This window comes from Protopterus annectens, chromosome 14.part0 (assembly GCF_019279795.1).
Source record: "Protopterus annectens isolate FY-2018-M chromosome 14.part0, PAN1.0, whole genome shotgun sequence".
NCBI classification, from domain to species: Eukaryota; Metazoa; Chordata; order Ceratodontiformes; family Protopteridae; genus Protopterus; species Protopterus annectens.
This window is the reverse complement of record NC_056748.1, coordinates 527,854,144-527,870,189: the sequence shown is the minus strand read 5'-3', so window position 1 is coordinate 527,870,189 and position 16,046 is coordinate 527,854,144. Positions and strand designations below refer to the sequence as shown.

The window sequence follows — 16,046 nt, the reverse complement described above, 5'->3', positions numbered from 1 at the left end:
AAAACTGGGGGCCCCCACCTCTGACACTGGGCCAGTTGAAGAACTTTTAGGCAACATATTAAGTAACAACTTTATAATTTTTGATAATGATGTATATTTGCAGAAAATGGGGGTCACCATGGGTTCCCCATGTGGGGCTAGTTTTTCTAACCTAGTCATGGCATATTGGGAAAACGAGTTCATTTGGAAAATTCCACATGTTAAAGAAAAGTTTTACTTTTACACTAGATTTTTGGATGACATTTTTGTCATCCAGAAAGGCGACGAAAAAGTAGCCGAAGAGATGTTAAACTATTTTAATAGTACTACAGATCTTTTGAGGTTTACATCTAGCTATGGAAAAGATAAGATTTCATACCTAGATATTGAGCTACGAAAAGATAGAACTCACAGTAGATACACTAGTACCATATTCTGAAAGGAGACCTACTCGAACAGCTTCTTCCACTTTACCAGCTGCCACCCTTACTACCAAAAAAGATCAGTAGTTAAGGGGCAGCTGGTTAGAGCGGCTAGAATGGTGAGCCTCACAACAGATTTTTATTGTGAATGTGAAAACTTAAAAGAGATGTTTAGTAACAGAGGTTACCCCCATGACCTACTTGAGCAACTTATTGGTGAAGTACAAAAATAAAAGAAACAGAGGAGTCTATAAGCCAATTTTATGGCATGAAGGAACACTAGTAAACGAAGACAACAACTCAATGTATATAACCAGTGATAGGAATGTGTTAAATTACACACAATACAGTTTTGTGACCCCATATAGTTTAGATACCTGAAAGTTGAGAAACATTATTTATAAGAATTGGGAGGTACTACAAAGTGATTCTTTTCTTAGTAAAAAAACTTCCCAACCTTCCACAAATTATTTTTAGAAGGGAAGAATATTAAAACGTTGTTAGAATACCAAACCCCTGATATGAGCAGAAACCCCGGGATGGTTAAACGCGAAATGTGTAATTATTGTAAACGCATGGACATTGGGCAAACATACCATATTAAAGATAGGAAACACTGTACAAGGAAGAAATTTAACTGTCAATCTAAAATGATAGTGTACCTAGCAAGATGTCAACAGTGCCCAGTGTTTTACATAGGGAAAACTACTAGGGCCCTGAAAGAAAGGGTATACGAACATTTGTACAGTATAAGCCGTAAAAAATTAGACAATGCACTAGCTAGGCACATTGCAGAATCTCCTGAACATAAGTTTAAGTTCCAAGCAGTAGATCATATACAAACAGATGGAAGAGGTGGACTCGATTGCCTCCTGTTAGAAAGACTAGAGCTAATGTGGCAATTAAGCACAAATGCTTGCCAGTATCCAGGAATTAACAAAATGTATTCTATTTTATGTATATTGAAATTAAAAAGCTTAACTAGATGTACATAAGTATGTGGTTTTTAGCATTTAGTTGGAATTGCACATATACATAGTGATTTTAATATTTAGTTGGAATTGTATATGTACATAGTTACATACAAAAATGTAAAATGTAAAAAGGAAAAACGAAGAGTTTTAACAACATTTTTAAATATCACATGGATTAGTGCTAGTAGGAAAGAGGACGTTTTATTGGTTGAAATTTATCATATGCATATGTGTGGGAGTATTTAAAGCAAGTTTTTATGGTAGAATGGTTATCTGATGAAGTCTTTGTATGATTGAAGATGAAAAGCACTTAATTAAACTGTTTGGATAATACTACCAGAGTGATTATTTTGAGTTCTCGTCTTGGATTTATTTTTCTTGGACTACTTGGTGAGCTACTTGTGAGATTCCACTGCAGTCATTTGGTCTTTTAAATAGCACCATCATAGGAGGCTCCACTCTCCTGCTCTATGTGTGTGTCTGTCTGTATATATATATATATATATATATATATATATATATATATATATATATATATATACACACACACATATCCAATATGTAGATGTGTGTGATTAAGTGTGAATGTACTACATAAAACATATATTTCTCTTAGATAAGCTGCGTTTGTGACAGGATGCATAGACTGCCCCAGAAGGACCTTTTAGCAACACCTTGTATCCATACATTTTGTCTTGGATTTATCTGTGTGTGTTTATGCTTTTATTTGTCTTATGGCAGAGTAGAGTTTCAATCTTATAACCCCAGATAATGTGGCCCTACCTCTTTATTTCCCATTTGTGTTACTTACTGACATCTCACGAGATTTCGCCTAGATATTGGTGACTTGTGAAATGGTTAGCTTTTTCTTCCAGGTCTTCAGCATTATATTCAGACAAGGGATTCTGGCACACTTGTTTGTGGATTCTTGAACCGAAACATAAAGGAAGATAGAGTGGGTTGCTTTCCTGTGTCGGAGTTTTCCATCACGGGGGAGATCCCTTGCATCTTCTTGGGATGTCTGACTGCTCTTGATGTTCGGACAGAAGACTGACATTCACCTGCAGACAATTCACATATTTTTCTAATACATTGCAGGAAGCATCTGATTGATCTAACATGTAATGTTATGGTGAGTACCATCACATAAATCTATGATATCTCTGCTTCTTAGCAGGACAAATTTCCCCAGGCTCACTCCTGCTGTTTACAATGAGTCAGGAAATCCTAATATTCAGGATGGCCAAGAAATAAAAGGAAATTTCTAGAAGATGTGTTGATGTCACTAGTGCGGGCTTTTTAAGATAAAAAATAGGAGGAAGGCCCTCTCTACATCAACTGCAAGCCCCTATGTCCTGTGCTCATTTGTTACTACCACAGTTGACTCTGGAGCTGCTGTAGGACAGGGGTAAGGACAAAATTCCTGTGTGACCTTTTAGAAGAATTTGTGCTTTTAGTCCTGAATGAAACACCAGTTGACACAGACTATGTTATCAACTATTTGACTCCCGATCTGTCTTGATATTAATGTATAGCTGGTGGAAATGTGATAAACATGGTACAGATCTATATCAAAACCGTGAAACCTTACATACACGAATACAGAAATGTTGACATATATTAAGCAAACTACAAAAACACCGAATGTCCTGAACCGCGAAATTCAAAATGTCGAATTGGCATAGTTGGCCAACTCCACTGCCCACTACGTACTACCTGCACAAACAAAATAAATAATCCACATACATACACTTAACAAAACCCTACTTCTAACCCTAAACTAAAGCTTACATATATTACTATGTATGCACTTACCTTAACCCGCACCCTAACCCTAAGGTCCGTAACTATTGCACACTTACCTTAAGGAGCTATACCAGAGAAGGGCCAACTATGACGATTCGACATTTCGAATTTCACACTTCAGGACGTTCAGTGTTTTTGCAGTTCGCTCAATATGTGTCGTTTCTGTGTTTGTGCAATTGCGGTTTCACGGTTGTAATAGGTAACCACTTGATACATATCCAAGTGTGTTTCCCAGTACATCTATATAATGTCTGAAAAGCAGGTAAGCAAAAATATGTGACAGCACTCCAGCTTAGGGTAAGTAACACTTGTGAAGTCCTCCTCAAGTGGTACAAATTCTACAGCTGCTAATGTGTTAGTAACATTGTGTTTGACTATTTAAAAAATCAAAACAGCTACTTTTTAAAATGGTTGTGCTTAACTATCTCCATAGTTGTGCATTTATACCTGTTGGATTCATGATTTGTGAACTTTATGAACTTTTGATTTTTTCCTTCATTGTGCTGGTAATTTCTTCCTCAGGTCTGCACTGAGAATGAAGATTTGAGAAAATTACTAAATAAATAACAGCTTTGAATTGCTGTGAAAGCAATGTATGTTTTGCCTGTTGATTTTTTCAAGAGATGCCGCTTCCTATGTAGAGATATTTGACAATCACAGCAATGATATGTGTTTCTTCTAGTCTGATTTGACTCATCTTTTAAGTGTTTCTCATAAAAGGCTTGAAATAAGCTAGGGCATGATTAATAAGAATGTATTATTAAAATGTAAAAGATTTTCTGTTATGAAGTAAAAGAAAAATGACCAGTTTCTTTTACTTCTCCCTTTCAGATGTAGTAGCACTATATTTCCCACGAAAAGTTTACTCTGCAGATGTTTATTTGGATCGGCCAGCTGACACTCCGCTGGTACTAATTCATGCCTTACGTGATGTTGAAACAGAAACCCCCCACTTCCAATTGTGTCGCCCCTTAGTTGTAAATGGACTTGGACAGCAGGAGAACCTATGGTTTCAGATTCACAGCAAGTCTGGACTATTATATCTGAACAGAACACTAGACAAGAGAGATTTAAATCTGCTGAGTAAGTATTAACAGTTCATGTAACAAAAAAGACTTAAAATTAATAATCATAATGCCTGCAAAATCAGTCAGTCTAGGATATGAATATACAAAAGTGGCATTAAAGATGTGTTTAGTAGCTGAAACTGCTGTATCGCATTTCACCATGAATAATGCAGATGAAACAGATTGGAGTTTTGGATCCGCGGGTTTCTATCAGGTCTGTCCTTTTGTCTGTCTGTCTGTGTTAGTGTTTGTATCTGGGGTATCATGGGGTATCATGCACTTGCAGATCTCACAGCCATGATATTTCCATAGGTAGTCATTTACAAGCTGCTCTGTGCCATGTAATCTACAAAAACTTTCTCCAACTTGAAGGTAACAAAGGAAAAAAAAGGCACATTTATCCATGTCTATCAACCGTGGTAGCATTTCTGGTATTCTTTTAGCTAATGTACACATAAACACACATTTTATAATTATGATTTAAAATAGAAATTAGTCTACATGACCTTTCTCCTCTTTCAGTAATACAGCTGCCCCTGCTTTCCCTAAGGATACCAACACTTTTCCCCCTTCCAACACATTACTAAACAAGGCCTTCCAAATAATTATCATTTTCACCCCAGCCAACTTCTAAACTTCTATAGGAATGTCATCTGCTCCTGGAGGGGGGGGTTGACTGTAAATCATGGATTTTATTTCTTCTCTGTCCTGGCTATCAAAATTAAGTCTCTTGTTTGTCTAACACTGGCAAATCTAAATATTCCAAAAAATGTTTCAATTTGCACCTTATCCTGACTTCACCATTCCTCATCATGATACAACTCAATGAAATTAAGGTTTTCTTATTTGTTTCTTTGTCATACGCTACTTATTCAAAACTTAAGAAAGCCAAACTGAGTTAAGTATGACAATATACTCACCTGCTAGAGGCTGGGGAAAGCAGCTCCAGATTTCTCCTCAGAATGTGTTGCTCTCCCTCCCAAGTTACTGAATAATTTGTGAGCATCCGTTTGATGCTATTCAAAAGTTGTTTTCAGTGGCATTGCTATAGTCCTCCTGGCTCCTCCCACACATGGGCCTTCTCTTTATTGATTGGTGAAGTTGGGACCTTCTTGGCCTGACAATGCCTATCAATCAAGTCAGTCAGTCAACTGCATAATCCAGTTTTGTTCAGATTTATTTCTGGACTGAACTGTCTACTTTTTCTCAAATGTCATTGAATCTAAAACTATTTTATTCTAGCCTAGTGTTGTTGATATTTCAACATCTTTCATTTCAAAAATCCAAAGTAGAAATAAATGCCCACTAAAAAATGAATGATACCAGCACTTTTTAGGTATCACTGCTGACTGAAGAAAAGATTAACAGTCTATCAAATGGTGTTACTAATCTTCAGTCAGCTTGACTCTTAGAATTAGAACAAGCATGTAACTAGTCAGATTTGGAACCAAGTTCCTTCACTCATTCCATAGCTACATCTTCCAATAAATGCTGTCCAGGCTAGGGTTCTAATTTCTCACTCCACCTTAGAATTGTCTGTAAAAGTCTCTATGGACCTGGTAGATGCCCCACCTTAAATCATTAATAAAGTGATATGGACCTTTCTGTTGCATGTTCCCCCTATTAATAAGCGATAAGCGTTCCAAACCAGGGGTGAATGTACAGTTTCCCATCTCTGCAGCCAGGCTTGAATAAATTGAAAGATGCACTTAACCTTGCATGGAAAGTAAAGCAGTTCCAGAAAAGTGATATTCTCTATTAGACATATCTACTACTCTAGCATGTTCTATTTAAGTTGCAATAGAGAGTGGGTGTTTCTTCATCAGTTTGACTTACAGATGTTTATAACTTCTGAAAAGATGGCATTGATAAAGGCTCCATATGAGAGGAGAGATCTTCCCTTAGCAGCCAGCAGAGCACTCAGAAAACGGGGAGGGCTTTGAGGTAGTCAGTGTAGCTTTTGTGATTTAGTCCCTTAATTTTCTCAGTGAGAAAATGTGGTTACTTGATTTGAGTCGGGTGTTTGGGTAAGTATGTGCCAAACAGTCAATAACTGGCCTTATTGTATAGTTGAATGATCTCTTCCCTATATTTGGATGCCATACCCTTGCTAATAAGTTGTACTATAAAGAAGGACTTCCTAACCGTAGACAACATGTGGTGGTTGAACTACAGCTTATTGTCTATATATGTTCCCAGGTCCTTCACTACTGGGTCAGATTTTAGGAGACTGTTGTCAATGTGATAGTTGCAAGGACATCATGTTTGCTGAAAAAATACAATTTTGAACTTTTGGGCATGTAGATTTAGGCCATGGTTTTGACACTAGCTATTTGTTTGTAACAGACCTTTCTGAGTGATCTTGGTGTCTTCTGGAGAATTTATGATGGCACAAAGTTTACAGTTGTCAATAAATATTGTCAGCCATAAGCCCTCAACATTTGTCTTGACATCTGAGAAGTAGATGCCAAAAAGGAGTGCCCCAAGGACTGAGACCTGGGGTATGCCATTAATGGCAGGTCTCATGGTATATGTATAGCCACTCACACTAATTTCTTGAGTTCTATTTGTGAGCCGATTTACTGTACAATGAATTACATAAAGATTTACATTCAACATGCAGTGTGAACATTTTTTCCCTCATACATTGCTTTGGTGACCTTCTTGAAGAAGTAAACCAGGCTGTGTAGGCAGATTCTGCTCTTGACAAAAGCAAACTGGCTTGGGCCAATATTTTGTAGGTTATCTATGCCCTTGTTTATTAATTCCATGATGAACCTTTCCATTGCCTTACAGATACGGCTGATCAGACTTACAGGTCTGTAGTTACACGGATAAACTGGTGCCCCACCTTTGTGAAGAGTGATGACTGTTGTATCCCCCCATTCATGTGATACTAACCCTGTTTGGAAGTTAATACTGAAAACCTCTGTAGGTGGTTTGACAGGTTATGTTTAAGGCTGACCAGTAGGCCTCCTGATATGTTATCTGGCTCATTAGAAGCAGTGTTCTGAGCATTGAGGCATTGTGTCTGGGAGATGTGAGGGTGAGGTGTGGATGCTAATATGAGGTCTGGGCAGGAGGGGGGACAGAGGGGTGATGTCAAAGGTAAATTCATGTTCTAACAGTTGTCTGACTATGGAAGTAATACACATATATAATAGGAATTAACCCTGTAGTACTACTTTACATTGAAGGGTTTACTAGTCTTTATTTTTGTTATTGCAAACCCTAATACTAACTCCATTATTATGAATATTATTGTCATCATTATTTTTTGGTTTGATAGATTTTCTGTATGTATCTCACTCTGTGGAGCTTTTCTCCCCGGGCCGCTACTGAAAATGGAAATTTCTCCAGCTAGCCTAGCCCGGTCAACAAATGTAAAATAAAATAAATAAAATAAATATATATATATATATATATATATATATATATATATATATATATATATATAAGATAAAAGGATTAACGGGACTTGTCTCATTTCAAAAACACTTTTTTGCATCAGATTTGAAGCTTTAAAATCATTTTAACTCCTGAAGTAGAAGAGGAACTCTATGGTTATACCTTCTGTAATTGCACAGATTGTGATATCATCTTTATGCTTATGACAGAGTCAAACTCATTCATAAATAAATAACCTCCATGTCACCAGTGGAAACTGTGATGACGTAAATTATTTGGATATAAAAATAGATTGGGATATTATCCTCAGTTACTCAAGAAAATCCTCAGAATACTATCCGTGAATTATATGACATTAACTTCTGTATACATGAGCACATACCAGTCAAGCACAAAACTAAAGGTACACTGAAAAACAAACTTTGTTAAAATAAAAAAATAATAATAAGATATGCAACAGTAAAAAGGAATACTGTTCAGTTTTCAAAAGTACCTTAGCTGGAAAAACAGGTGTATGTAAAATAAAGCACAGATACTCCTTCTGTTATCAAATATATCAGTTATAGTTATTAATTCAGCCTGATTTTAAAGGCTGGAAGCAACAGTAACGCATTCTTAACTTTGTGTCAAAAAGTAAAAAGGAAACACGGCTGTAACACATTATAAATAAACAGTGTCTTAATTATCCAACAGAAGGGCATGATATCATTTTGTGTAGAGTTCACTGTAAGTAAATATAGAAGTCAGAGTGCTGAAGAGACAAGAGAAGAGGAGATATGCCTTATATAACTACAGACACGATACTCATGCCACAAGTAAAATTAAAACCTCAGGGTCCATTGAGTTAAATACCATAAGTGGTTGTTTCCTGTAAAAAATAAATGAAAACCTAATTAACCATGTATCTGCTATGCTAAACAAAATGTTATGTGTACACATCTCTGATCTATGGTGTTAGGCCATACAGTACCAGTTCACAAATGAGGGAGTCACATCATACCAAACTAGTCTGGCCCATCAACTTGACCAATATTCTGTGAAAACCTATGGAGGTGGTCATAATGGAGATTATTTAAAATGGAAAAGAAAGACTGACTTCTGTTAAATACAAAACAGTATGGTTTTATTTAAGAGAGTTATTGCCTTTTCAGTCCTGTGGCTTCTGTTGAAGAGGTGACATTCGCACATGTTGAGAGACTGAGAGTGATTCTTGATTATGTTGACACTGCTAAGACATTGAGCAGTATTCCACAAAAGAGAAAAACTGAAAAATTAAAAGTATTACAAGTCAGTTCATGCATAATTCATTGGTAAAACGTTTGAAGCAAGAGGTTAGAACATATCAGACTGGGGTGTCACTTTTCTGTTCCAGTTGGGGTTGCTGTTGGTGCTCCATGAGGCTCTGTAGTGCCATCATTTCATTTACAGATTTAAAAATTTGAAATAGGATCACCATTTATGTTGACAACAGCCAGCACCATTGACGCAGAGGTATAAAGCCCTGACTACCAGCCAGGTGACCTGGGTTCAGTTACTTTTTTCCAGGGAGAACTTAGTGCACAAGAGATTCTGTACATTTCCTAACATTCAGTAAATGAGTTTGGATGCAGGGAATTCAATCCCAAGTGTTTGTTGTTTTTTTCTATGTGTGCTTGTATGTGCATGTTGGCATGTGTGTCCTGGTATGAACATGAAGGAGGGTTTTTCACTTAAACAGTTGTTCTGATTATTGCTGTTTTTCTCAGATAAAAGAGTAACTGTTCAGTATTAATTTTATGTGTGATCAGGTAATAGAGTGTCTATTTGTGTAGCTGAATAATGTATGAAGATAAATGTTGATTGCTTTAAGTAAGTATGCATTGGTGGTGGGGAGAAGGGATTGGGCTGATCCTGTATATTGTGGTATGTGTGTGTGTGTGTGTGTGTGTGTGTGTGTGTGTGTGTGTGTGTGTGTGTGTGTGTGTGTGTATATATATATATATATATATATATATATATATATATATATTGTATGAGGTTACCCAAACTACTGTTTGACTTGTATGGAAGGCTCAAGGATGTTTCTTTTACATGTAAGAGGCTGACTGTAACACAGTCCAAGAAGTTATGCTTTATTATTATGCTACCGAGTCACTTTCTTCTGCCGTGCTACAAATGTTTCAGACTGCAAACACACAAATGCTGAGACCATTGCCTTTTTTAATTTAGCATTTTATTCTTTATCTCTTTCATAATCCAGCTGGAGGAAGCAATGCATCTTTATCAAGGCTTCGACTTCAGGTGTTTGTCACAGCCAGACCTCATGAGGAAAAGGAATGTGGTTCACAGTCTGTTCAAGTGATGGTGTTTCTTAAGCTGATTAATGACGTGCCTCCCCCTTGTGACAACCTAAAGCCCCATGACCTGTGTTTCTCTGACATGGACCTATCATTTCACATCAGAGAGAACAAGCCACCTGGTAACTTCCATCAGATGAGAATCCTGCCAATTCAAAGTCAATGTCAGAACGTTAGCATCGATTATGCATTAGTTACAGGTACTGCATTATGTTAGTAAATGATGCAACGTGAACTGTTAAAATGTTATGCATTTTCACATCAGTGTTTCATAACACAGTGTATCAATATCTAGTGTGTGCATCTAGGAAGCAACTATCAGTATTATTTTACGCAACTGGATAACCTCGAATTTGGTACTTTGCCCACGCTGTAATACACTTACATGATCCTTTCTTAACCATTGCATCACTTCTTATTTTTCCAGACATATACAAATATATAAAGGCCTTAAGCATTCTCAGCTGCATGAAACCTGTTTACATCATGCAGCCATAGTATTTGGTATTCAGGGTAGGTTAAATAACGAGGCACAGATCAGTTCATGTAGTCAGCTTCATTAAAGTGTATTCAAGACTGTGATATGATAAAGGATACTAGACCAAATGATCTGATGCAGACCCCTATTTCAAAATCAGAGACTTCCACTTGATTTAAAATTTATTTTTTATTTTTATTTTCTTGGAAAACTGTGTACATTTAATAATAACATTTTACTATGGCATTTCAAGGCATTGTCTTAATGAAACCCATTTCTGAATATATTTCAAGTGCAAGGAAATTTCAGTTCTATGTCCTAATTTTCAAATGCACAAAGTCAAAACATTTTATTTTTACCACAGCAGTGCATTTATCAGAAAATAAAACTCCGGCCCTGACTACTGTCCGAGAATCTTGCTGGCCTGTAGTCCGTACTTTTGATGATGCTGTACTAAGAACTGTTATAGTTAAGTTTAGTTTCCAATTGAAATGCTGGCACTCAAAATGACAAGTGCAGACAAGCAGAAAAAAAAGACCGAAAACACAGGAGAAGAGCAAGTCTTGAAAATTGTTCTACTCCTTTAAACTTCTTTTTGCAGGACATTTCAAAGGGTTAATGTTAAATTCCCTACACACAGTCTATCAGCTTTTTGTGGAATTTGATGAATGCTTTCTTGCTCATCTCCTGCTACATGTTTCTGAGGACTACTGTTTGAATACCTGTGTGAGCACTGTTCTTATATCTTCCCTGGGGGGGTCTCTCAGACACAATTTCTGTATTTAGCTGTTATTTGGACATTTTCCATTCAAACAACTGTTTCCAGTTTCTTCCCCAGTAATGCTGCAAAGGCTCCCTAATTTTTGAAGAAAAATTAAAAAAAAAAATCCAAAAATTAAAATTAATGAAGAAAACAGTGTGAAGGTACTTTTCCGTTATCGGGGCTCAGCTGTAACGAGGTAGCACGCGTGCGCAATGATCGCTCAGCTGTTAGCCGTGAAGTACTGTGATTTTATTCCTTTTCTTGTCTCGCTCTTACTGCTTTCGGTTGATGATTTCTTACAGAATAGTGCATTATAGAAGCAGACTGAGTTTTGCGAATGGGCTTTTACTGTGAAATCAATAGTTATTAATAATTACTAGGTTATGGGCAATAACTTAATTTAGTAACATTCAGATCATTTATGCAATATCAAACGTCATATGGAAGCAAACTACTACATCGTTACAAGGTAAACTCTGTGACACAAGCTAATCATACTTGGTGGGAAGACACTGCAAAACTAACTAATTAAATAACTAAAATCAGTACAGTCGCAATCCATTCCTACTACTGCTTTTTGTACAATCTTATTACTACCACTGAGACACTTTTCTTGTTGAAGCAGTCGGTTTACACCGCCTTTCTTCCCATGAAGCTTGTGTGCTATCTACTTTTGATTGTAGCTCCTAGTTTAGGGGGGGTGGCCATGGTCTTCTTGCACAGAAATGTAAACTTTTGGAATAGCTCTTGACTTCATTCAGTAAACGGTAACGTTTGTTGAAGCATTTGGGTTTTTGTTTGAGTTTTGCTGTTAAGACTTGCTTGTCACTTGCAAGGTACCAGCATTTTTGTCCGTTACTTTGTCTTGTATCTTATCGTAAACATCCGTGGATGAAAATTTTAACTGAATACTATGCCGTGCATTTTTCGCTATAGTTGGTTACATTACAGTTTTTCTTGTCTGACTTTTATCTACTTTCTAAAGCAGGTTAATGATAACAGTGCTATTGGTGATTGTGCATGTGTGTAGTTCTCATTCTTTGGTCTTCTGTGGAGGGATGAAAAGTACTTAGAAATGAAAAAAAATGGTGTTTGCCAATCAAATTATTTGCTGATTAAAAGCTGTTCATTACAGAAACATCTCTTCATCATTTGGCAATTCCCAGACAGTAAAAGACATGTGGCGCGGGAAATAAGAACAGTAAATGTGACAGGAAAATAAATGTACATCAGTCAGATCAACATCAGCAGCAGTGTGATCTTTGCCAGCATGTGCTTACATTCCAACTGATTACTACAGCTGCTGCCCCAATAACGTAAAAGTACCAAAATAAACTTTTGTAAAATGTTCTTCATAGCCACACCTTCTTGCCCTTTTCCTGTGGAACCTTGTTTCAGTTTCAGTAAATTCCATTTATAAAGAAGACACGTGTTTTGCTATTTGATAATAGTGTTTTTTTGACGATGTTTTAGCTCTGTTTTACTGAAATCATATGTTCATACTGGCATGGGGAGACCTGATAGGTTTTCTATTCATAATCTATAGCTCATTTATAAGTAGAGCTGTTTCCAGACATAATGGCTTGTAATGCAGTATTTCTATATACCAAAAAAGCTAGATGTACATGTAATAGTCACAACTAATGCTGTGAACATTGTTTATGAGGATATTTCATAGTCTGAACAATCCTCCCGATTTGACCTCTGGACTACAGATAGTTTGTACTGTCATGTATATGCTGAATTCCCATTGCTCTGAAATTCTCTAGAATTATACACACGTACTTTGTGCCATAATCCAAGACAACTATTTTGTACATTCAATGTTTCAAAACAGAAACAATTGTTTCTAATATGTTTGTGTGTGAGCTGGAGAAGGAGTTGGGCTGCTCCTGCATGTGCAGCATGCATTTTTATGTTTTTGTATCGGGACTGCCAAACTATTGTTAGACATCTAAGAAAGGCTCAAGAACTTTTCTTTGGTTTGTGGGACACTCTCTGTAACACAGTCCGATAACTCTATTAACAGCTAAATTATTAACAACAACTGCACTTGTAGAGCCTTATGACTTTATGAAGTTGAGAAACTGAATAACTGTCTGCAAATATGAGTCAGAAAGAGGCAAGAAACTGAAACACATTTGTTGCACCTTCACTCAAGGTTCTTTCTGATACTAAATAAGGAATCATCTTTCCTCTTGGATTATTGTTGTGATATGCTTTGTACACAGAACAGTCTCAAATCTCTTGTTAACCTTGTATTGATATGCCTGGCCAATGTAGCACATCTCAAGCTCTTTATTTTACACTTCACATTTCTGAAGTTGATATATTCTTCCAAACTTTTTTTCTTTATAGACCACACAGTACAGTAAACTCTCTTGTTAACCAGAAGTCAAGAAACCGGCACTCTTAAGCAACCAGCAAAAAAATATCGAATAAATGCAGTGCAGTTTTCATGTGTTGCACTTTCTGTTTTCCCCCGCAGAAACATACCTTTCTTTTTTAGTTTTAGAGTTTTAAAAAGGAAGATAGAAATAAATTCCCTCTCTCCCTAACCTGAGAACAAGTCAAACCAAACAAATAGTATAGGGTGCAGTATTAGTCAGGACTATTTTTAATAGTAACTCTCAGCCAACCAGAAACTACAGTTATCAGGCATCTACCAATCCCCATGAGTGCCAATTAACTGAGAGTTTACTGTATTATTTTATCTGTTTTAAACAAAATCTAACTTTTATGCATCTTATTTCTTATGGATGTGGTGAGAGAGGACATGCAGTTGGTTGGTGTGACAGAGCATGATGCAGAGGACAGGAAGAAATGGAAACAGATGATCCGTTGTGGTGACCCCTAACGGGAACAGCCGAAAGAAGATGATGATGATGCATCTTATTTCTTATTTAAATAAAAAAAAACATTGATACATTTGTTTCTTTATAACATATTTCTGCTCTGCCTATCTTTTATTGTTACATCTAAAAGAATTTTCAGCTCTGGATCTCTGAGTACATTGTTGCTACCTTTTCTCTTTTTTGGTACTAGCAACTGTGTAATTGTTCATTTCACTCCCAGTTCTTCACCAAGCAAATCCATGTAATTATCTGGTAGATATGAGTGACTCAGCATTCCTGTTACATGCATTTCTTTTTATGGTTTATAGTTTGCAATTAAGATGTGCATCTACAACCTTAACTATATGTTTTGCACTCTTGGTGATAACGTGTACTAAATTTTCTTAAATATATTTTACAAGTTTATAGTCTGTTTCCACAGTACAGATTTCCAGTCATGTTTATCTTTGTGTTAGTTGTAATCAGGAAAAAGAGAGGACAATATACAAAAAGACAGAAGAAGACAACTAAAAAGTCAACAATTAAAAACAAATATAGCAATTCTCTAAATGTATAAATGCATCAAAAAATAAAGATAACAGTTTAGAGTTAAAAGGCATTAATAACTACCACTAATATTCAAAATGTTATTACCAATTGTTTCTAATCAGCTTTCCTAACTACTATACAGAACCCTCATACACATATTCACAAAACTATCCACATCCCTATACTTTGATAAGTATTTTTTCTTTGTGTGAACATACCTTATCTGGTTTTCTGTAAAGGCTTTGTACTCATAAGCAAATGGTTAATGTCCCTGTGGTATCACCGCACCTGTACCTATCTAACTGGTATCTGGTTGTAATGCGACTGATTTCTTTCCATCAAAAAACATCATTGTGGGTTATTCCAGTTACATTTACATTACATTTAGTATTTCCAAGTTTTTTTCTTGCTGTGTGCATATAATCATCCACATTTCATTGTATCTATAACAAAAAATGTATATCCAACCGACCAGTGGGTCCCAGCAAGATGGGATTATTCCATCGGATCTACTACTGTCTGGCCATGTCCTTTGCTTCCTTTATACTGACATTCATATGATCATGCCTCTGCTTTAATTAATCCTTTTAGTGACTTTGAAAGGCCTTTGATTATATATTGTGGCAGTATCTGCCATCAGTACTGAGACACTAACATTTTACCTGCTCTGTAACATGGTTATTCCAACACTGTACAGACACGCTCCAGCTAAATTCATTTAAACATATTAATCCTGCCAGTGCCTTTACAGTAAAAGGGATAGAATGTGGGGAAGATTCTTTTCCCATGATCCTATTTTTTTATTGGCACTTTGATTCTAGCCAAAGTTGATGCTGTTGATAATGAACTGTGTGGCTGAAATACTTATGGCCACAAAATTCAATTCTTTATCTTCAAAGGTCACTGCATACTGTCACTGACCAATCCCTCTATGGAGCTGAAGTATTTAAAAACCATTAGATCTGATTGGCTCCACAATTAAATTCAATATATTAATGATCAGCGTTCATGAAGTGTAATCATTAAAACTGAACTGATAGCACACAACAGTGGCTATCAAAACTTACAGGTTTCACTGCATATTTCTAAAACAGTGACTGTCAAAACTTATCATTTCACGGATAATTCGTTTTGCATGAGGGCAAAGCACATTTGCCACCCCCCTACATAAATATACTGACTTTGGGAGCACTGTGTTTCAGTGAAAAATGAATTCTCTGAAAAACCACAACCTCAATCTTTCAAAAATGAAACAAATCACACATCTATGGTCACACATTAGAGTAGTGATCATAAATGACTCCGGTTAAATCTGGTTCCCTTTTCTGAGTTCACAGGATTAAAGGTTACTGAGCATAAAACCCTAGTATTCTCAGTTAATAAGGCAGCCTTAGAATTGTGCAACACATTCCTCTCTTTACATTCCCTAC

At 36.4% G+C, this 16,046-nt stretch overlaps 1 protein-coding gene across 1 annotated transcript in view; it reads left to right on the top strand.

Moving 5' to 3' along the window:
* Positions 1 to 9,912: 9,912 nt before the first annotated feature.
* Positions 9,913 to 16,046, top strand: part of RET (ret proto-oncogene) — a 314,327-nt gene continuing 308,193 nt past the window's right edge. Inside the window, exon 1 of the mRNA XM_044056282.1 lies at positions 9,913 to 10,192. Within this exon, the coding sequence (XP_043912217.1) occupies positions 9,997 to 10,192 (196 nt within the window). The 5' untranslated portion in view covers positions 9,913 to 9,996. The remainder of the gene's footprint in view (positions 10,193 to 16,046) is intronic.